At 41.0% G+C, this 24,485-nt stretch overlaps 1 protein-coding gene across 7 annotated transcripts in view; it reads right to left on the reverse strand.

Annotated features, from left to right (window-relative positions):
- Positions 1-2,497: 2,497 nt before the first annotated feature.
- The window catches only part of ELF1 (E74 like ETS transcription factor 1), a 92,216-nt gene continuing 70,228 nt past the window's right edge, over positions 2,498-24,485 (reverse strand). For all 7 annotated transcript variants that reach the window (XM_075046114.1, XM_075046119.1, XM_075046115.1 and 4 more), the window contains 4 exons: positions 20,579-20,662; positions 17,387-17,579; positions 15,258-15,725; positions 2,498-3,136 (listed from right to left, as the gene is read on the reverse strand). In XM_075046114.1, the coding sequence (XP_074902215.1) occupies positions 2,518-3,136; positions 15,258-15,725; positions 17,387-17,579; positions 20,579-20,662 (1,364 nt within the window). In that variant the 3' untranslated portion in view covers positions 2,498-2,517. The remainder of the gene's footprint in view (positions 3,137-15,257; positions 15,726-17,386; positions 17,580-20,578; positions 20,663-24,485) is intronic.

Below are 24,485 nucleotides of genomic sequence, written 5' to 3' on the forward strand. Positions count from 1 at the left end.
TCGGTGGCGCTGAGGGGGACGGCGGTTCCTTGGCGGCTGTTGCTGGAGCTGCGAATGTGAGGCCTCGTTTTATGACTTACTCCAGCTTCTCCCTCCCTTTGTCGTAGGAAGGAGAGCTAGAAGTACGGGTACACTCCCGGAGCCGAAGGGACGCGGGGAAGGGGGCGATTTTCCTTTCCTGTGGGTTACACAACCGTCCGCCGCTGGAGACGCGTTACTGTCTGCTGTAGGTTTTTCCCACCTCTCCAACTGACATAAATTAAGCTGACAAATCGTTTTCCCTTTGTGGTAGCTGCATCTGTGGCAACAAGTTTTGTTGGCGAAGTTGTAAACTTATGGTGTGATATTTTTTTCCCCCCACGTTTCCAGTAAATCGGCAAAACAACTTCCCCACGTTTAAAAACACTTACGTCAAGTGTTACCCCTTAGATTTCCAAGTATTACGAAATACCTGTACTACAGGAGAAAGTCCCCATTTTATAGTCTGATTAAAAAAAACCTAGCCTCCCTCTCCTTGCTTTTCATCAATCTGAAACAGCCCGCGGGATGAGAACTGTACCAGGTACGCTTCTCCAAGGCTTACCAGCATTCCTAGCGAAGTTGCCAGCGCTCCCCAGCTGCGGGCAACGCTGCCAGATATCCACCCCCCCGGAGAGCTAGCAGCCGTCCCTTCGGTTTGGGTAGGGCCAGCCTTCCTGAAAATGGGGTGGGGTGCGTTGGATTTGCAGGTGGAAGCCTGACCGCGTGGGAGTCAGAGGGAAGAAACGTGGAGTTAAACGGGGCAGCCGTGGCAGAGAACTGCTCGTTTGATACGGTTGGTAGAGTTACTTCTATTCAACTAGACCAAACTCCCTCTGCCACAGTTCTGCTCCCGTTAGTTTTTCTAGTACTTACATGCTTTAAATTTAACCTCATGAACCAATCAATAAAACTCCTACATGAATTCAATCATTGAAAGTCATGTTTCCTTTATGTTCCACTGATCTTAACAGGCATCATACTTACTTTTAATCCACTTTCTGTTGAAACATTGCAATATGCGAGGTTTTGAAGCCCTAGTAATTTGGGCCAACAGTTGTGTTATACGAGCTGCAAAGACCTTTGTGATGAATGGCACCCCAGAATTACATTCAAAGTTTTGCATTGTTTGTCTGTAACATGCTGGGAAGTGATGGAAAAGGGGAAGTTTAAGTCCAGTTCTTGGATTTAGCTCAACTTTCATTTGAGCCACAAATACACACAGTACTGCGATTTCAAAGGATACCCACAGCATGTTGGTTGCGTTCAAGTCTGTTCAGAAGTGATTCATGAATTGCACACATCCCACCGCTGACCCGTGGTGATTAATCACGTTATCCTGTTTCTCGGTGTATTCTGGTTATTTATGATGATCGTCAAGACATTGTAATAATATAAAAACATTTCAGAGTAAATACAGAAAAATGTTTTTCCACTTGATTTATTTTCATAATAAACCAATTAAAAATACAAAAGACAAGGACCCAAGGTTCAGAGGGCTCCATCATTTAAAAATTTGTCTTTAAATACAAATTCACTCTGTAATATGAATACATATAACATTAGACCTCTAAACATAATGATCTTATTTGCATCTATCAAAAATTTGTATGGAAACAAATTAGCTGAAAAAACTTCCCTGTGACATTGAATGTACATTATTTACAATCAAAAAAAGAACTCTTAGCAGTATTAATCTCCAAATACCTGCATAAACTGTATATATTTTGTTTCCCTCCCCCCTTACAAAGTAATCTGAAGTAGAAAGCAAGATTGTTAAGCTTCATAGTTGCAAAATGGCATGAGACATTTGCACCTGTAGTGATGCCGTTAGGTTCTGTAATTAAATGTATCTGATGTTTTTATATAAAATACCAACAGGGCATTGTCCGTTACTGGAAAAAATGTTTCATGTACTCTCAATAGGAGTGTATATTCAATTTTGCACACACAAGAGCTTGTGCTGCAAAAAAATGCAAGAGAATACCTGGTTATCAAAGTCTAAAACTGGTGTAATTCACCAGTATGAAACAGATAATTGATCATAAAAAACTCATACACATGGAATGAAAATGTCCCACTAAAGTAACTGTTGCTTCAAAAGTTAAATGATACACGTACGGATTAAACAGAAAAGGTTATAATAACGTTACTGCAATGTAAATTGTCAACAGACTGAAAATGTACAGTAAGAAAGAAGTTTGAAACTTTGGCCAACAACCTCAGGAGAAAGTCTTCATAGCATAAAAAGCATGTTCCTTCACGCCTGTACTTTGAAACATGAGTAATAGATAACTTTATTTATATGATAACATTTAGCAATTAACAGAAAATCAAAATCCATTCTAAAGCATGAATTCTAACAATTAAATGCAGAAATTAAGTAGCTTTGCAAAATCTTGCTTCAGAATCAACTCATATATACATAACTGAAAAGGTCCCATCACATTTATGAAAATAATCATCCACAGGGTCTCTCTTTTTTTTTTTTTTTTTAATTTATTGATATGAATTGGGTTCCAATGGCTCATTTTCTTGCTTCACTTGCACGTTAGATGGGAAACCATTCGAACTGGACACTACCATCACAAACGGTTGCTGCTGGAATCTCTGCTCCGACTGCTCAGTATCATCTAATTTGTCACTGTCTTCTTCTTTTACCACACCTTGTACGCCAATCTGTTTCGTTTCTGGTGCTTTAATAACCGAAGTGATCACTGTGCCCGATGGATGAGCTACCACCTGTGAGCTGCTAGGCGAAAACGTTACCACGGGGGTAGTGGCACTGAAGGATGGAGACGAAGCCATGTTGACTGTTCCATTGCAAATTGTCTGCACGCTGCTGGTGAGCACCTGCTGAACTTGTGCTGGGCTCAGCACAATTGAGGAAGGAGGCGAGACTGGCTTCTGAGACTGTAGCATGACGTTTTCTTTAAGAACCGTCATAGATTGTGAAGTAGGAATGGCTTGTAAAATGAATTTTTGGGGCGTTGTTGCTGCGGCTGGATCTGTGCTGGCTATCACTGTAGTAAGAGGCACCGTTTGGAGTGTTACAGCATGCAGCTGCTGATTTCCAGGTGAAACAACCACTGGAACTTGGGTCGGAGTCTGTAAAGTCCTATTAAAATTAGAGAAGATTATAGGGTCAGAACACTTCCACGTTGAGTTTTGAAAAATAATCATAGATTTACTATTGAAAAATCACTTGGCATCATAAACATTTCATTTACTCAGCGGTTCCAGAAGAGGTTGCAGTTGCTCTCCTAATAAAACAAAGAACTGGACCTGACCCCTGAATTCAGCAACACAGTTCCCAAAGTAAAGGTACTCTGCGTGAACAACACTATCATTCCCAAACTGTACAGCCTGCCTTTGAGTCGTTCAGCAGTTCATCAGAAAACCTGGGAATCGCATCCGAGATCTCCTTCTCGAGCATCAACCAACATCACGAGCATGACCAGCTACATTTCTGCCATCAACTTCACGAGGCACTCTAAGTAATCCGTAAGTCATGAGCCTAAATTTGTAAATCAGGCCTCAATTCTCCTGACATCTGTATATACATTTACCTACATGCAAAAGTATCTGGACTGTGACAGTGAGTCTGGTCAGGACCTTCTCAGACTCACAGGACACACAGTTCTCTGTCTGCCAGGCTTGTACGCTCCTTCTCGTGAAGCAACTCAACAGAATTTGCTCCCAAAACATCAGTTTAAATTAGGAATGATTCCATCAGTTGCAGGCTCACAGACTTGGGTACCACATTGCTTTCTATAGAGGTACAGCTGAGAGGGCGATGTTAGAGGATTAACAGCCATATTGCTGAAGTACACAATGACTACAATGGACAATGGTGACTTAGAGACGTGGCTGAAAGGCATACACTCCAGTCATGCAAATATAACCAAAACAAACAAAAAACCCCAAACCACAACATTCTCCTGGTGAAGCAAACGATTTCCAGAGGAGGGAAACAGGAAGGGAAGGGTAACTGCTTTGACAACCTCCCACAGCTAGCTCCAGCCCACCGTGCCACGCAGTCTCTGACAATCGTTCTCTTTCCTTCTGCTTCTCCTGCAAAGTTTTCTCCAACCTTCCTGCTTTCTCCTACCTGCCCTCATCCCCCTTTCTAGTCTTAAGCTCTCCCTTGTCTTTTCTTGAACATATTCAACACTGACTGAAAAGAAAAATAACCAACTCCTGCCTTCTCCTAGCTTATGTCTATTCCTGCTGAAATCACTTCATATGGAAAGCGATTTACTGTCAGCATTTGTACTTTCAAGTCCATGCACAGTACTGCATGCTCTTCCTTCTGAAGACTGGTCCTCCGATATGCTGTAAGGGTTGCCTACTATACATCTACTATGGAATGTCCTCCTTTCTATAGTCCTTCTACCCATGTAGTACCTATTTCTTAAAGCTCTGTGAAATCCTACTTGCCAGCATTTAGCCACTGACCAGTCAGATCAAACTCAGCATATTCAAAACTTCAATTTAAAACCATGCTCTGGCTATCCCAGCTACAACAAAAAGCTTACCAAAGCAGGACTCACGTGATGCTGAAGCTATGGGGCAATGTGGATGCAGATGCTGCTGCTGGCAGTAGTCCAAACACACAGGGTGCTGCATCCCCCCCTTTCTTAATGCAGCAGCAGAGACAAGCGAAGGAATATTTGCAGAGATTTCCCAGGCCCCTTTCAGCTCAGTCCTCTGGGAAAGGTCTCTAGCTGAGCTCCAAAGATTGCTCCAGCAAGAGCAGCTCCAGTAACCCAGCTGGTATCAGGCTCAGAGCACATCAGTACTCCCAGAGCATCCTCCAGCTGCCAGTCCCTGCTGCCCGCAATCTTTTCCCCACCTCCTATGTGTTCCTTCTTGGTAATAGAAGGAACAAAATCTGCACGTGCAGCTTTCTCTTCCTCACAAGAAAGAAGACTGCAGTACCCAAGAATGCTGCTATAGCAGAACAAATCCAAATCCTTGCTCATGAGGCTCCCACACAGGTCTCATCACAGAGGCCATAATAATTTGTGAGACACAAAATTTGATGCAAATGACACCAGAGTCAATTTTGAGTTCCTGTTTCACATAACTGGAGACAGCCCAAGGAAGAAGCTCATGGAAATGGGAGCTGGCTGGAGGTGAAGCACCAGCTAGAGTGATCGCTTCTTTCTTTCCAACTTCTGGAGAACTTGGTGCTGCACAGCAAATACCAACAACCGAGCTTAAAGTGCAAGGCTCAGAATGACAGCACCAAGGCTCACACCAAGTCTGCTAAGGGTTATCAGTGCTAACTCACCCCCCCCAGCAATTCCCCTGGGACCTTTATAGTAAAATAACAAATGTCTGTGTCAGTAACAGGATGCAGGCATCCACTAGCTTTTTAAAAAAATAATAATAAAAAAGTAAACTACCTACAGTTAAATAAACTTGCAGTAAAATCAAAATGTCACATAGATACAGCTCAACCCAGGAAAGTCTACAGAGACCAGCAATGCAAGTGGAACAGCTAAGAAGAAAAGACAAGTGACACTTGCCATCAGAAAAGTATTAAAGTATCTGACTAGATACCAAGCCAGCTCTTTAATCCATGAGGAAACTTACTTGAGCCTGAAGGATTAAGATCAACTCAGTAGCTGCAGCTTTGAAAGCAGCAGCTGAAGCTGCTAGCCTGTGCTGGTATGCCATCCAAGTATTACTTTCAAGCTACTTTCTTGTTCTTTGGCTTTTTTGTTTTAAAACAAAATAGTAAAAATAAAAGCTTCTAGCTGCTAAATAGCTGTAAAGGACAACCTCAAAAAGTGTGAAATGGATCTAATCAGTGCAGAAGGTATTCTTCAAAGCACTAGGAGCAACAGCTCTGACAGGACCAAACCAGACCGTTTGTCTCAGCACACTATAATTAGTATTTGCATATTGATGTTACGCCATTTTATTTCTCCTGAAAGCAAGTCCCATACCTGTACATCATATGGTGACTAACAGTTTACTCCAGGTGCTCTATCTTCTACATCAGTCAAGATACATATATATGATACACACATATATAAACATGTATATACACATATATGTATACACACACACACAGTGTGAACTTGCTAAAGGGAAAAGCATGCAGCAGATGTCTGTACAAGCACAGGATTAACTAGCGCACAGCACCATAAATACACATTGTTATTTATGCTAATGGTGGCCAAGCAAGACATTTGCCTTAATTGGTAAGACTACAGACAACTGTGCCTGTTTACAAACTAAAAATCTATCTGCTCAAACTATGTGCCTTGAATATCATTGAAAAAAATACAGGTTTGGTTAATCGTTTTGCTTGTGTTAAAAAAAAAAGAAAAGTACACACAACTTAAGGTGATCTGTAACACTGGGCTACATTATTTTAGGTGCTTTGAACTGTGTATTTTGCTGTGTTTCTGAATTTCACTGTCAATTTCCTAATGGCCTTCCTACTCTTAAGGTACAAAATCTACTGGGCGATTACTTTAAAAGTTCCTGCTGAGGTTACAAAAAGAACAAGAACATTGAGCAACAGTGATGAAAAGGAAATGCTGCCATAAAACAATCTGGTTACAACTGAGAAAAGAATGACAAAAATTCTGAAGTCATTTTAGCTCGGCAGAAAATGATCATCTATTTCTCGGTCCATTTGATACTGTTAACAGCCTAGAATTGTGCAATATCACATTAGCTCATCAAGAGATAATTAGTGATAAAGCAAACAGTAAGTGACAGGCAAGAAAAACAAGTTTATTCATGGCAATTTATGTGAAATTTATGGAATGGAGAAAGGGAGAAGATACAAAAAAAAAATTGAAGCTATAATCCAAGGTAAACGAAGTATTTCACAGCACAGTAAGAAAATGAAACAAGGCAATATTAAGAAACACATAGAGAGAGGTAACAGAGAAGAATTCCCTCCCCAACATATACATTGTTCAACCTACAGCTATAGGGGAAACAATGGCCTTGAGATAAGCAGGCAAGTTTCCAGGGACTTTCCCCATTTGTTCAACTGACTGGTTGCAAACAACTCATTCAGTCAAGCTAGTAAAAGCGAGGGAGGTGAAGGGGTGGGATGTGCTTGTTAGAACCACTTCAGATGCCTGAGTCAAGAGGCAATCTCTTTTGAGTGACTATAGGAAGCATCAGCCAAATGCAACTCAGGAGCTCCACCGTCAGTGCAAACTGCCCCACAGCTGCACTCCTGTACGAGTCGCCAACAATCTTGTCAATACTTCACCCCAGCCTATTGCCTCATAGCCACTGGCCCTTCTACAGCCCAAGGACGCAGACAGGAGCTGCTAAGCCGTCTAGGGGGAGATGTCCACGAGAGGTAGAAAGGCACTTGATGCCTCCATGCCCAGTCTGAACACAGCCTCCTCTGAAGGGAGGGAAGAACTTGCCTGTTCTTGTCCAGCTCTTTGCCTGGACAAGATAATCTCTTACATCAGGAGGACGGAGACAGAGGACTCAACTCTCAAGTCTGGTGTCCTTGTTACTGACCCATGCAGTCTTACATTCTTCTTTCCAGAATTTTTCAAAACTGCACATTCACCTGAATTAAAACTCAGAAACTTTGCTACTAACAGAGACCTGCAGAAACTTCACCACTTTCGACAGTGCCAAAGACAGGTAAAGAGAGCTCCTGTAGATAGCTTCTCATTGCGCAGAAACAAAATTAACCTGTCTAGATGGCTCTGAAGTCCCTTCTGCTGTAAGCAGCCTTCTTCCAACCTACCACAGTAATTAAATCAGAACTCGGCTTAAGAAAAGGTCTTCTCAGCTGCAGGAAAATCAAATGAAAATGTTTGGTCATAACCAAACTCCTTGCTGTGATGGAAGTTGTCCCTATTGTAAATGTGTTCTGAGAAACACTCCCTGTTGTAAGCTAAATGAGAGTTTCTTGTAGAAGTCTATTGAGATCACATCAGCCTATTTCTGATCAACACCTCCCTCAGGGACGGCATTTTCCTTACCATCCTGAAACGTGAAACGCAGTCAAGCCTTCACATAAGAGATGACAGAGATCAGCTCTTTGCAACAATTACCTGCCTCTCTTCCTTTGGGGAAGGCTACAGCAGCAGTGAGCCAGATACAACGATATCTGCTAGTCAGTGCGCTGGAGAGCTTCTACTGCAGGCCTTCCTTCGGAACATGAACAGCCAATTTGTTACACTGGCGGAAGACCTACTGTCTAACTGCAAACAGAAGCAAAGCATGAGCACTGATGCCAGCTGATCAAAGTAATTCCAAATATTAGCCAGGAATTGTTTCCGATTATCTAAAACTCCTCAGCTGGTATCGTATTCCTTTGCTCCTGTTGCCCACCAAGTCCCAGGGAGCCCTAGTGAGCTCTTTACCGAGACTGATGCCTATGATGTTTTTTATTCAGCATACCTATAGGAATGGCAGAGGAGTGAAGGGCTACAAAATTAGCTGACATGGTGCAGATTTAACTCTCATTCGTATTCAAGGAAAGAGAACTGAAAGCAGATGGTCAATGTAAAATCTCAACAGGACAGTGCCAGACTGCCTCCCTGTGTCTGTGTAGTTATGCAAGCTCGAGCAAAACCAATATAAATACAGCGTAAAGTATGATTACAGAACATAATGGTGACATTCACTGCACAACTTACACAAGCTAACGTCTATACGTGGCACAAGATACAGACGCGTCATTTGAAACAGCAGCTGTAATCACATTTTCAGAGTTGATAAACTCATGCTAGACAAATCTGTCTATTTTTCAGCATCAGCATAGCTGCAGTCAGACCACCGAAACATCACAGCCTGGACACAGAAACAGATTATGGAACAACAGCAGAAAGCCTATGTGTTTGCTTGGGGTAGACATGACTTTCAAAGGTAATTCCCTCTGCTTATCAGGACAATCCACTGTGTTGGCATATTGTTGGCTTCATCACTGTTCTTACAGAGAACGCTCATGCCCAGAAAAAACACGATTCACCTTCAGCCACTTCCTTCTCCTCTTGAATGAGGATCTTGCCACTGTAGTCCATGCTTGTGTCACCTTCAGGATGAATTACTGCAATGTTTTCTACCCCAAAGGTTGCAAAAAGGTCAAGATGAAAGCTGGGGCTGATTCATCATGTAGCAGTTCTTCAGTTCAGAAGTGAACACACAAAGCATATTCCACTGGTCCTCTGTGGTCTGTATTAGCTTTTCCCCCAGCTACAGAACAGAGTCAGGATACTGGTCTTCTAACATGCTCTGTCCAAGCTATCACAATGACAACTTGAAAATACAGAAAAGAAACAATAAACTGCATTTTGATAGAAACATTCTGTTTAAAACCTGAAGTCTGCTAAAGCATTGCACAGGATCTGTCAGCAGCCAGCTAATTGCAAGTTTCTTGGTATACAGAGCTGCCAGCTAGAAGATTCAGCCATGTCCCACACAGTCAATAACAAATAGAGACATATAATTTTAAATTACTCACAATATGATCTTCTCTGAACCATTAATAACATGAGAACCTCTTTTCACTCCATCCAGAAGACACTCCACCTTAAATCACTACTACTCTAGACTACAGATAAATGAAAATGCATCTTTCTTTATCTGCAGCCCTAGTCATTTAAAGGAGAAATTTAATTGCCCAAATGTAGGCACCTTAGAGCCCTGTACGATGTCCTAGACCAGTAAGTCCCTAGTCTTACAGGAGACATACACTTTCTGGAGCAACAGAAAGGATGCCCTTTACGCTCAGAATGACTCAATGCACATGGAGCTGAATCCCAGGCCTACTGGCCTGGGATAAGGAGTTGGCTGGATGGCCGCACTCAAAGAGTTGCAGTCAACGGCTCGATGTCCGAGTGGAGACCAGTGACAAGTGGTGTTCCTCAGGGGTCGGTATTGGGACCAGCACTGCTTAACACCTTTGTCGGCGACACGGACAGTGGGATTGAGGGCACCCTCAGCAGGTTTGCCGATGACATCAGCTGTGTGGTGCGGTCGACATGCTGGAGGGAAGGGATGTCATCCAGGGGGAACTTGAGAGGCTTGAGGGGTGGGTCCGTGTGAACCTCATGAAGTTCAACAAGGCCAAGTGCAAGGTCCTGCACATGGGTCGGGGCAATCCCAAGCACAAATACAGGCTGGGCAATGTGTGGATTGAGAGCAGCCCTGTGGAGAAGGACTTGGGGGTATTAGTGGATGAAAAACTGAGCGTGAGCCAGCAATGTGTGCTTACAGCCAAGAAAGCCAATTGCATTCTGGGCTGCATCAAAAGAATCATGACCAGCAGGTCGAGGGAGGTGATTCTCCCCCTCTACTCCGCTCTGGTGAGACCCCACCTGCAGTACTGCGTTCAGCTCTGGGGCCCCCAACATTAGAAGGACATGGACCTGTTGGAGCAAATCCAGAGGAGGGCCACAAAGATGATCAGAGGGCTGGAACACCTCTCCTGTGAAGACAGGCTGAGAGAGTTGGGGTTGTTCAGCCTGGAGAAGAGAAGGCTCCAGGGAGACCTTATAGCAGCCTGCCAGTACCTAAAGGGGGCCTACAGGAAAGCTGGAGAGGGACTTTTCACAAGGGCATGTAGTGATAGGACAAGGGGTAGTGGCTTTAAACTGAAAGAGGGTAGATTTAGATTAGATATTAGGAAAAAAATCTTCACTGTGAGGGTGGTGAGACACTGGCACAGGTTGCCCAGAGAGGCTGTGGCTGCCCCATCCCTGGCAGTGTTCAAGGCCAGGTTGGATGGGGCTTGGAGCAACCTGGTCTAGTGGAAGGTGTCCCTGCCTTTGGCAGGGGGGTTGGAACTAGATGGTCTTTAAGGTCCCTTCCAACCCAGACCATTCTGTGATTCTGTGATGCTTCAGTGCCTCTGAATTCCAAGCTAAAACATAATTACTCCCATAAACCAGGTATTCTGGTTAACCCGTGTCAGTTATTCTGGTTTAAGCAGAACAATTTTACAAGCACTAAATTCATAGAGACTTTTTTTTCTTCCTTAAAAAAGCTGGCTCATTGGAAAAAGTTAGAAATAAAATGCCCATTCACAGAGCCATTTTTGCTTTATCACTGGAAAGCTGTGTTGCCAAATTCAGCTCCCAGTTACACGACTGAAGACTGCAATAATTGTGCTTGCTTCCATCGAGCCACAGCAGTTAGACCTGCAGAACAGCAGTAAGTTTGCAATTCTGAATATTCCCACTGCAGATACTAGATGTCTTCCCTCATCAGCAAAACCCAATTTGCATGACCTGACCCTACTCCTGCCCTGTTTCCCAAGCTTGGGTTAGCACCATATCACAGCCTTTCTGTTTAGGCACTGAGGCATCTGTCCCTAGCAAGCAACACTCCTCCTTGTCTCCCCTGCATACAGCAGCACCAAAACTTGTATAAAAAGCCCATCAAAAGCCACCCAAAAGCCAAGACCTTTCCACTTCAGACTAAGACATGACCCTCCCCTCAAAGTACACAAAACTCTGCATGAGCTTTGTGCAGCTATATAAGAAGGCACTGCCTGTCTCCTGTGAAGAACCAACCCCTGATTTCCACTGGCATGCCCATTTATTTGAGAAATTCAAAGAGACCCTGGGGAACAGCTGCTACGCTCTCCCAGTGATGCTCTGGGACCAGACTTTACCAGGCAATGCTGCCTAGCGCAGGGGAGGGATGGTGACGCAAGCCCTTCACAACATTCTCCAAATATGATTCTTTTACCAAGTCCCTCAGCAGAGAAGATACATGTTCAGACTTTTTCTCTGAAGGATACGGTTAAGTGTTAAGAAGCCAATTGTTCTGACCTCAAAAATCCTCAATATTTTCCCTGTATTTTTTTTCTTCTCACAACACAACAGAAGTAAATTGCTGCAGAGGGAAGACCATTTATATGAATAAAACTTAGAAGCTACATTGCATAAGACAGATTACATGGGTCCAAGACATTCACGCTTCAAGACAGAGCCCAACCACTAACCAGTATGCATCAGAAAACCTTCTGAGGATCATTCCCAAACCCTAGTTGCCATTTCGCCCAAATGCCCTTGACTACCTACATGCCCCAACCTCTGAACACCAACTGGCAACCAGTGTTGATATTTGTCCTCATGCTTCCTTATAAAACTACTATAAAGTGAATCTAACCACACCCCTACAAAGAGTGTGCATACATCAGAAGGTCTGTCAGCTCTTACTCTATAATGGCAATCGTACCTGCTGTACATTTTCAAATCACGTAGACCATTCATTTCAACCCTTATGGAAGCCCCACTGCAGCAATTCAGAATGTGTGCACAAACACTTTCAACTGCTGGAGATTTACAGCTGTTTGAACAAACCAACCCAAAATCCAGTGTGCCATTCTACCTCACCAAACTATTTGAAGTTGACAATTCAAAACTGAGCAGAAATGTATCTGTCATAAATTGTATTTTTAGAGCCTGGAATGGGCAGTGACTACTGCACAGGACTCATCAGCACCTTGGTTTGCAGCTTGGCCCATCCGGGTTAAAAGCACACCAAAAAAATCTGGGTTGTAGTTTTTATTTTCACTCTAACTGCTCACATACCTTAGTACATTCTTTCTTAATTAGCAATACTTCTATACCATTCAGTAATTACATACTGTACTGAAAAGATCTGATGGGTCTTTTTTTTTTTTCCTTCATCTGAGACACTTTGTCATCTTGGCTAAGGAAAGTGCAATTGAAGACTTTGTGGAATAATTTAAATTCCAAACAATGGTTTAGAACCAATGCAATACAGAATTCTAAGGCTTTAAGGCTTTTACTTCAGTCAAACTTCACACATGCATCGTTTCTGCTACTTTTTCCCCCTTAGCTTATTGCCCAAGGTCAAATTGTGAAATACCATAATGCAATAATTGGATGTCATAATGTCACTGAGCAGCTTTCCAAATGTTAAGCTGGACTTCTTGCCTGCCTGCCTTATTAGGTCTTACGGGTACTTCTGTTTGTTGTTACCATTTTTTTATACCATCTGTACTATTGATATTGGTTTTGATACATAATCTAGTGTAGGTATAGCCTAGAGCTATTTAAGGGTGCAAATTGCTGAACTTTCCCCCTATTAATGTTTAATAGCATTATTCTACTGACTTAAATGGTACTGTATAGCTTCAATTATGTCTGTACTTGTTTCCTTTTACTGTATTGCCCTTGTCAACTTTTACAAGTAATTAAATCCTTCATCAACCCTGAAATCAAAGGATTGCACTGTACAGAGTAGCTTCATTCCTAAGCTTTAAAAACTTACAAGACATCACCTTGATGCAATTTTTATTAATTTTCTAAATGAATTCCAAAATGGGTTCTTTTTTGGGGGGTCAAATTCTTCATAATTATCTTTCATATAAACTTCTGATCAAATATAACCCTTCCCTCTCCTATGTGCACCTTGAACTAATTCTAGTTGGTTAGAACAATAAGCAAGACACATTTTTATTTCAAATCATTTCAAATTTTAGAATTAAAAGACAAATGAAAACAGATATTGTCTACTTCAAAATGGCAACTCCTTCCAGTTTGTTTCACAGTGCCTACCTGTAACTATGAAAAATATTTTTGTTTTCAGGGCCCAATGTATTTATTCCCTTGCAGCCTTTACTAACCAGTGAATTTCCCTTTTCAGTGTGATTTTTTTCATATTGCAGCATGAATGAAAACATTTCATAATTTTTAAAGAAATTAAAAAAAATCAACCCAGCAGGATTCAAACTAGGAAGTCCAGGGATAATTTTAAAGTTTTTACCCCAAGGAAAGAACAGATAATATAACCTTTTTTCTTCATTGAAGCTGCAGTCTTAGTTTTGTCATTTCCTATATATAAATCTTCAGCCTCCTCAACTACTTGGTTATCTCCTAAAGTGTTTCTTATTGATTCTACTACATCAGTCAATGGCGGATGTTCTAAAGAGTTTCAGTTCTTCTGAAAAACCTAGCTGTTATTGCTATTCTGGATTTTCCTTTTATATAAGTGGAGTTTTAACAACTGACTAGCTTTTACAGCATCCCTCTAGTAGCAGAGGTGAGAGAGCAAAACTTATTCTTTGGAAATGAAGAAATTATTTGGTCTCATTAGTGTCATTACTTACTTCTCTCTGACAAAATTGCATGATTAGCCACAGATAGTTAGTACCACTCCAAATCTATTTGGTGGCTTTGGATGTAGTTTTCAAAGGAAAGAATAGAGGAAAGGAGCGGGAAATAGCATTATTGCCATTTTGTGGCACAAAATGATAACGATTGTAACGGTGATGTTAACACAGTAAATCTCAAAAAAAGGTGATGTTCATAACTCATTAAGAATGTGCAGCTCCTGAATTATATCCTGAAGCTTTCCTGAAACAGCTTTAAGGTCCAGAATCACCACATACAACTCTGACATTCCTGTGAGAGGCCTAGATTGCAAGAACGTTTATTTGTTTTAGGTCTTTTGTAGTCAGTGGAGATGAACAAACTCCATCAGGGGACGCTTCAGGCTAGGGTAAAACCAGGCTTAAGTGACTGTTTTCAAAGTCTCTTCAATTAGGATGCTGCTACTAACAGGTAGATGCAAAGGAGTCATGATGCTTAAATGCTGTGTAGTGTTATCCACCTGACTTACAAATGAAGAGTGGAAGCATGACTGTCTCCCAAAATAGTCTGCAGATATAGCTCCCATGAGATTATTCCGTTAATTGTTTTCTAAAGTCAAAAGAACATGCTCTTGTAACAGCTAGAGTAGGTAACACAGAGCTTTCCCTTGTTGTAACTGGGGACAATACAAAAGATGAAAGAGATGACAAAAAAATTGGAAGAAGAAAAATTAAGAAGCAAGAAGGAAAATCTTTTTGAAGGGATCATGCAGACACACCATGTATAATTCAAAAGCGAAGACACCTAATAGTCAATGAAAAAGCAGAGCCATGAAAACACTGCCTTTGTTGCGGGACAGAACTGATGACACCAATTTTAAAGAGAAGTTGTGTATTTTTCCTCTCTAAAGGATTTGCATGAGGCCTAATACTGCAGGAAAGATGTGCTTCCCTCCACCAAAGGCAGAGCATTTATGAGCATACACGTCACGGTATGCTATAGTAACTCCCAATTCCTAGGATCAGCCACAAAGACACTGTGTCACTTCAACAGAACTGAGAGACGAGCATTTTTTTGAAGCACAATAAAAAATTCTAGCCTATCTAGCCATCATCCAGTGAATTTATTATTATTCATACATTTATTTTCTGCACCTTTTCTTACCTTATATTCTGAACTGAGGGATTTAACGTTTCATCCGGAACATTACTGGTTACAGCTGCATGTCCTTCTGTGAGGGACTGCAATGGCTGCATTACGTGAACTGTCCGAAAAAGCTGAGTGGGATGTACTGGCTGCGGAGATTGCATTGTCCTCAAAACTTCTGAAGTCAAGCCAGGTGTCTGCTGCTGTACAACTTCTACGTGCTCCTTCAGCTTAGCAGGCTTTGAGTTTCCTGTTTTTAGCACTGTGGTTGATCCTCCCTTTGTTCCCACGTTTGCAGACGCTCTAGTTCTGCTCGACTGGTTTCTATTGGCCACAGGAGTTGAGAGCAGAGTTGAATCTGATGATTCAGTGCTAGGGCTTGCATCTTCATCATCTATATAGATGAGATCTTTTGGCATTTCTTTAAATTGATATACTAGGCGCTGACCTTCTACTTTAGCCAGTATTCCTCTTTGGTAATAGTATCTGTTTAAAGTGTACACACATCAAGTTACAGAGTGTTTTTTGGGGAGGGGGGAAAAAAAAAGGCAACCCCCCCCCAGAAAATAAGACCAGCAGTAACAAGTAAACAATATTTTAAGTGCCTAGTTTCTTCATTATAAAGGAGTGGCCAGTTTAGTAGCGTATTTTTTTCTCAAACAACTAACTTTTACTGGTATTTCTTGCCACCTTTTAATTTCAACCTCAGATAACTCTGAGAGAGAACTCCGTGACTTGGCAGCTCTGCTATCAACTCATACGCTTTAAAAGTTGCATGAAACTTGTAATTCTCCTCCTGACTCATACAGTTCTTCCAGTTACCTGAATTAATGTTTATTCACCAGTGAGCACGGGCAGACATTTTAGCTACAACAAAGCAAAGGGAATAGGACAGGAGAGCACTACTTCTGTTATATTTACAAACTAATATTACAATTTGAAATTATGCACACTGAGGTGAGGGGTGAAGGGAAATGAAAAGAAATGCATAGCTGCTCAGTTGGACAATTATCAGTCAGCAGATGAGACTGAAGCTTCATGAATGTCTGCTTATTTTGCAAAGTCTTTTATGTATGAGAAAAATCCCAGCCCGATAGGCAGAGGCACATGATAAGATGTTTCAAAACAGTCTGTATGTTCGAGTTCAGAGAAGCGCAACCACACCTGAATTCTAAAACTGTATCTTGCACTGGAAACAGGATCATTTGCAACAAGTAGAAATAATTTCATTAATACAACTGAATTTAGGATTTTTTGGAGAAAAGTGATTAAAATTTTATGTAAAAGGCTTGCCTCACTTGGAATCTTCAATCTCTTACTTTGGGGCTGACTCTGAAGATGCAGTTTTTGCAGCAGCCCTGAAAATGTCTGAGCTGAGACTAAAGGTGGCTGATGTGGGGCTGAGGTTAGTAAGGGTTACTTTTAGTTAGCTGTCCTGGTTTTGGCTGGGATAGAGTTCATTTTCTTCCTAGTAGCTGGTACGGTGCAGTGTTCTGGTTGTTGCTAAGTAGTGTTTATCCTAAATTAAGGATTTTTCAAGTTTCCCATGCTCTGCCAGCAAGCAGGTACACAAGAAGCTGGGAGGGAGCACAGCCAGGACAGCTGACCTGAACTAGCCAAAGGGATATTCCAGACCGTAGAACGTCACACTCAGTATATAAACTGGGGAAAGTTGGCCAGGAGGTGTGGATCACTGCTCAGGCATCGGTCAGCGGGTGGTGAGCACTGTGTATCACTTCTCTTTTCTTGGGTCTAATTTATCTCTTTTTTTTTGTTATATTCCTTTTCATTACAATTATTATTATTGTCATATTTTATTATTATTATTGTTGATGTTATTATATTTTATTTTATTTTAGTTATTAAACCGTTCTTATCTCAATCCACAAGTTTTACTTTTTTTTTTTCCAATTCTCCTCCCCATCCCACAGGGAGCAGGGAGGAGTGAGCAAGCGGATACATGGTACTTAGTTGCTGGCTGGGGTTAAACCATGACATTAGCTTATTTGTTTTGCTGAAATAACATCTTCATTTCACAAATTGATAGAATACAAACTCTTTTCTATTGTTATACAAATTAGATGAGGCATTTAACACATGCAAACACTAAGGCAACATAAACAGTCTATTATTAAAAATGCACATACCTGAGAGCTCTACCCATTGTTTCATAATTCATGTCAGGTTTGTTTTTGTGTTTTCCCCACAACCTGGACACAGCCTTAGAATCTACCAGTTTGAAAATGCCCTTCTCTCTTTGAGTCCATTTGATGTATTTAGGGCATGTAGCTTTGTCCTGGAGCAGTGCTAGCAAGAACTCCCAGAGATAAATTGTATTTCCTAAAATAAAAGTATTTCAGGACACAGGAAAAAAAAAAAAATATTAGTTAACTGTATTTTATTAATGATGTAAATAATCTAAAAAATTAAGATGCTGGTATCTTTATGAATACACTATAATATATCATCAAGACTAGGAAATAGTGATGGAAGGGCATGGGAAGCGATTCTTGTTAGTTACTGTACTCTGGGTGCCCAAACACCCCAGCTACCGTCTGTAACCTACAGCGTCAGGTACCAATCAACCCACAGTCACGCCATTCCAACCACCAAACTCAGCATTAGTCACCTATGAGTACACTTCCCTCCTGCTTATTCCAGTTACAGAAGCAGTCACTATTGCTTTACCTCAAATAGGAACATGTTCAGGTCCATCCTCTGAAAATGCTGGAAATTAAGCCCTTGCTTAAATACTTTGCTGAATTGAGGCGACTGTTACAATCCTTTAAAAGGCTAAACAAAATCCTTACTTTTAACAATTAGATTTATATGGGGCAATCAGTGGCATATGCTGAGGCAGGCAAACCTTAAAGAATAAAGTTCAGAAAGAGATTTTTTTTTTTTAAATCCAGTGAGCGCTTGCACTTGCTGATAGACAACATTCAAATTTCGTTTTACAAACAAGCAAGCACAAACACTTATATATGGAAATCCATCACACCTGTTCAGTGTTTACCACATATAAAGAAAGAGTATTAAAATCACAGACTGTGAATACTTAAAACTACTACCAAATTTGTATATTCTTTTTTTCCAAAAGCACATTTAAGGAGTCTAAACTCATATAACTAATGAGACCCTTTTCCCCGTTGTTTTTTTTTTTTTTTTTTTTTTAAGGCTTTTGGGGTCTGATGTTCTTTTGGACACTTGAAGCTGCACCTAAGCTTCTTAGTGATGTTGTCAGTTTGAGAAAGGAAGAAAAAATTTCTTCTATGAAAGTATCACCAGGATCCCTTTTCTTAGCTTCAATTTAAGCCGGCAGTTTTTTCAACTTTAATAACCACCGGTCTAAACTTTTTTCAACAAGAGGAGGTGTCTTACAAATTAAAACTCCCATACTACTGTATTATAATCTATATTTTGCAAATATTCAGCAAAGTCATCAGCACTGGCAGTACAAAACATTAGCAGCTCCTTCAGCAGGTGGAAACTTGAAAAATGAGCATCCCTAGAGAAAAAAACACTGCCTCTGCAATAAATGTCTCCCAGCGTACATAAAACGCCAGCCTGTTTGCCTTCGGATACCCTGAAGGCAAAGGTTAAAACTGCTTAGGCATGACACAGTGTCAGCCAGCAGTGAAAGCATTCCCAGCCACTCACCATCTAATCCAGGGTACTTTTGTTCTAGTCTAGACTAAAAATGCTCAGCTGCATCAGGGCAATCTGAAAATTTGTCACTGCTTAGCCACTGAAAATCACTGTGCAGCGGACTGTCTGCAAAAACCACGTCTGCTTTACTCACTGGCAGAATTTTTAACCTCCTCTGAGTCACAGCCCAAGAAGTAATACAAAGAAAGCACAGTTTTCTCAATGCATTGCATCAAATAATTATATGGAAGGCTTGGTATTTTAGCATACATGTTCCCCTTAGGGGAACACTGTGGATACTGAGAGACAGGCAACTCTCACGATTTTCTAGCTGCTTCCTTGCCATGGCCAGTTATATTAATATCCCTCTTACTTCAATTCTATGTTCCTCAAAATGCAAAACAAATGCTTTTGTTGTAGCTTTTTTCATAACAAGCAGTGGTTTCAGGGAACACGCTCCTTTTTAATTCCTTCTGAATTAGCAATTTTGTAACAATGGACAAATGTGAAGTATGGTGTATCCTTGCTATTATTGACAGAAGCATCAGACTCTTTCTCCTTTTAATTTTGTGGCTAGCTGCTTGGATATTTTCTATTATTTTATTGGAGCACAACTTGGAGGTTCCTCTGATACTTCTTTTTCATTTTTACTTAAAAATCAGGTTTTAATTTTTATAAAAAGCAACAATGCATACTCAAAATTGCTGGCATTAACCTGTTAAATGTTTATTGCTTGCTAACACGTTTTTTTCCCAGTTATTGCAGAAAATACCTCTTCAAAAGAAAAAAAAAATACTCATTTGTCAGTGTAGCGATTTTACTGATTTCAAGAGAGTCTGACATTCTTATGCCACCACCTTTCCCATTTGGCTGGGCTTCTGTCCGGGCAAGTACTGCACACATGCAAGCACATCAGTCCCTAGGCGTGCGTGCAGGCACTTGGGGTGACCCGGCGGGGGGGGGCTCATTTCCAGCTCCCAGCTCTCCACCACAGCAGAACTCGGTGGGGGCCGGAGCATCAGGCTGCCATTCAAACGCCAGCCCGGGCACGGGTGTGGGTGCTGGACCCAACAGCAAAGCAACGGAGTTGTTGACAAAAGTAACAGGCACTACTGAACAGTTCAGTCTGGAGGATATGATTTATTGTATCAGTTATGCGGTATTTATTTTCTTCTTTCCTTTTAAACACAGGAGCAATGAAAGAAGTATCAAAATCCCAAGTTTTCTGCCCAAGTCTTCAAGCTGCGTTATGACTTTCCTCAAAATTCAGGGCTTGGTACTTCCTGCTGCCAAGTGGCAGTTTTGATTAGCCCCTCATGCAGAATTAAGACACACACAGATGGAAAAAGTTTTCAAAGATCATCTGTCAAAATAACCACAGCCCAAGAAACACTAATACAATGCAAAGCGCTCCCCAAGACTTCACTCAAAACGCAGCAGCCTCTGCCGGGGGTTGAATTGTTTCTAAGAACCCTTGCAACTAAATTGACAAATATGTTATTCTCCCCAGGAACTGGGTATTTCACCAAGAAATCTTGTGTGCTAATTTTTTTCTTGCCTTCAGATGAGACGTTAACCACCCCTGAGCATAAGACCTGGTTTTACATCACAAGAGAACTAGTGAACTTTCTCTTTTCACAGGTCACTCAGAAACAATGTTCTTTTAAAAACTTCAGTGACAACTGACATACCCTTTCCATCTTTGTTTTTCTTTTTCACAGATATGTTTGGAGTTGTAGTAGGGGACTCAGGACGAGATGGTTTCGGCTTCTTCCCTGAAATAAACCACCAGTTAGTCAACAGTAGCTTAAAAAAAAAGGAAATAAAAAAGACCAAGGACCTAAAAAGGGAAGAGATTTGTTTCCCCAATTCAGAGAGGATTCAATTTGTACTAAGTTAGGAGCTCAGTTCTGTGCTGAACTTTTTCAATTTCTACAGCGGAACTGGACCCCCTATGCTCTTAGTACTTCTAGTTAAGATTATGCTCACTTTTCCAAAGTCCATGTACCTTGGAAATTTCTGTGGCTTTTCAGGTACTCTTAAGAGCACTTAAAACAGATGAGATGAGAAGAATGAGCTATTAACCGTAAGCAAGAGTTTAAACAGGAAAAGCTAGATAAAATACAGAGCACTATCTTGTTCACTCATGTTGTGGACATGTGAAAACATTTTTCAGTCCTGTTGTCTTTTACACCTTTCTCAACAGTGGTTACAGGTAAAGTCACTTGTTTGTTTGTTAAGACCAGCAGAACCAGTAACAGGCTCTGAAAAAATACCAGGTTTTAGTCATAAGCATGGTGGCTCTATCCAGTGAGGAAGACTGAAAGGAAGAAGTTAGTTACAACTGATGACAAGAACGAAGAGCATTTGTCTGAAAATGTTGAGAAATCAACTACCTAAACATAACTGGAGTAAAAAATACAAGCCATGCTGAAGTATTTTTCAATATAAAACCTTGAACCTATTCCTTTATTAGTTCTCACTCCCTGCAATGGCAGCTTTTACAGGTAATGTAATTAATCAGAAACCTTCATAACTTTGTTATGAAATAAAAATTTCTCTTATCAGGTTTTGCAGCGACCGCTTAGTACACTGACAATACCTAAATTATTCATGTACCAGCTTCACTCTTTTGAGAGGCAGAATAGACCAAGCAGACATAGGACCCAGAGAAACATACTTCTAGTCCAAATAGCATATTGTCATAATTAAAGATCTAAATGAAAGTATTTTTCTTTTTCTCAATTTATTGCATTTCCAAAGAGTTTATGTTCTAAGGAGGCAAGACTAATAGGCCTGTGCAATCCCATAGACTATGACGTTCCACTTTTGGTTTTGTTTTTAAGGGCTGTTTTAGTAAGGAAACGGCTCTGCTGCAGAGTATGAGTGAGGGTTTTTCACTAGCTCTGAAAAAGACAGCTCAGTGCCCGCCTGCACTGTCTGCTTTGTTCTACGCTTCCCAGTATCTATAAAGAAGTCATAAGAAACACTGGCTTGAGCACTCACCTTTTGACATTAGCAGTCTTGCTAAGTCCACCTTTGCACCTTTTTCTTTCTCTCTTTTTTTGATAGGGCATGGGGGAGGAGGGATAGCTAATTGAGAGCGCTACAGTGAGGAAACTCTAGTAATGCCTGGAGTCCTCTAACCTTCTTGCTTCCATTCAGACAGGATTCATGACTGGGGACGGGACACAAGGTTCAGCCATTATCTTGGCCAGGAATGTCTTCCTTGATTTGAATGGAGATGGGAGGGAGGAAATTCTACAATATTGGTTTTTTAATATATCAGCATATAAAAGGATAAAGAAATACTGGAGTATGTTTTTTAGCAGCTTTGTGCCACTCACCATTACTGGTTGCAGGAATGTCTGTTTTCCCTAAAATGTCTAGATGAAGTCACTCTTGTATAGATCAGCTTCTACTGTGCAAGAAGTCCCTCAGGGTAACTTTGGCTAAGTGCTTCTCTCCCCTTAGAGCTGTGTCATAGGAAGACTCTGTTCGGTGCTCATCTTGTTTCCCCTCTTGTACAGGTATAAATTAAGGAGTGGGGAGTGTTATTTTGATATCATTAATTATCTTGTGTCCAAATGAGATCAGGTCTTAAAAGAAAATGAAGTGGATGAGGGCTCAATTAGGTCATGACTGAACTACTGCAATCACATATCATTTATGCACTTCTGATGAGAGATAACCTAGGCTACTAAATATGAATACTACTGCTACAGCAATTCTAGGCTCTCTTACTTCAGCCTAGACTACTTCAGGACATTCTATTTGGGCAATCCTCTACCAGAAACCCATCCAAAATTAGAAATCAGTGAAGAATGTGAAACTTGTTTACAGAAAGGTGTTGATGTTACTGCTCTGTATCTGGGCTAGAGATACTTAAGCTGATGGTTTTAGAGTACACTGTGAGCTATAATCTCCAGGCACTGACTGATACCATCAAAAAGACAGTTAACAGAGACATACAAGATATGTTTCCTTTGTTTAAAAGAAGATATTTTCTGAAAGCACATTAAGCATTAGCACGCTTCCTCCTTTGGTTCAATAGAGCATGAATTTGTTACCTTTCATAGCACATCACTAAATTCCTTTTTAGGAGAGGATTTTACAAAGAGGAAGAATGAAGAATGTGAAAGAGCTAAGCCTTATGGGAAACTACCGTAATTTTGTATCGCCAATTGAATTTATAATTGGTATTTCCACTTTCCTATTTCCATTGTTGAAAAAACACTTCAGGTTAGAAATTTATGTTACAAATTAATGTGATATTTAGACAGCGAGATGCTCATCCTGATTAAATATTTTACACCACACCAGAAAAAGTTCAGTACATTTTCTTGCACTGTTTTCGGTGGGTTTTGTTTAAAAAAAAAAAAAAAAAAAAAGTATGTAAAAACATAATAAATAGTATATATCTAAAATATATCGTGTATATAACTTATGTGACCACCTGTTGCCAGATACCTCCCATAGCAAAAAGGGGGCTGAAGGTATTAGTACAGCAAATTTCCAAGTTTCTTTCTCTGACATCCCTTTGTTTTTCCTGTCTTTCTGATCCGTAGTTCGACAGCTCAGTGCTCAGACATTCAGGGGTACAAGCATCATGCTGATCATGGGTTTGGAGTTGAGCAGATGGCTGCATACAGCTCTCCTACTGCAGCAGTAAGGCCCACAAGGAAAGGAAGTGAAATCACTTCTGCAGAACATTTCCTTGGAGGAGCTCCACGTGGCAGTGCCATTCTGGCTCAGTTAGCTGGCAATGCTCTGCACAATGCAACCCTGTAAACGTAGCTTATGGGTTATATATGCTAGAAGTCTATAAAATCATGAGTGGTGCAAATAAGGCAAAATGACCACAGTCCTTTGCTGTGCCACAAAACTGACCAAAGGAAGGGAAACGGTTTGCACTTTAAAAAACACACAACACAAACCCAAAAGAACCCCACCCACGTACTGCACGTCATCCTACAGTACACTACAAAATTTGTAAGATTTTGCAGCAATTGATATACACCAATGCCTTACAAATCCCTCGACATTTCAAAGTAATACTTCAACATCACTCAGACCATACCATCTACCTCACGAAGTCTCAACTTCATTGAAAACTAGTAGTTAGTGTAACACTAAGCTGATGCATCTTTTCTAGTATTTGTTCTATCTGATGTAACTGTCAAAACCAAACACGTTTGCTGTGAAGCAACTGGTTTTCTAACCTACAGCTAGGGAGGAGGAAGGAGTGGGAGTAAGCAGAAGCACAACACGAAAGAGGGTATGAAAGCATCAAGCCAAAGAAGTTAAATGTCTGGCAGACAGCAGCCCCTTGTTTTGACCCACACAGCAGCCAACATTAAAAAGAAGAAGAAAATTAAAGAACAACAACAAAAAAAAACAGTTTAAAATCCTCTTATAGTTGCTTATCTCACAGTAGTGCACACAGCACAGTAATTTCCCCAGCAGCACTCGCGGGGCAGCTGCTGGTAAAGCTCTCCTCCACAGCAGTTTCAGTTCAGCTTTCTTACAGGAATCAGAGACTTCCCGACCCACACCCATCCCAACCAGACCTTCTGACACACACAGGGCTCAGGAGGC

The sequence above is a fragment of the Buteo buteo genome, chromosome 14 (genome assembly GCF_964188355.1).
Source record: "Buteo buteo chromosome 14, bButBut1.hap1.1, whole genome shotgun sequence".
In the NCBI taxonomy this organism is placed as follows: domain Eukaryota; kingdom Metazoa; phylum Chordata; class Aves; order Accipitriformes; family Accipitridae; genus Buteo; species Buteo buteo.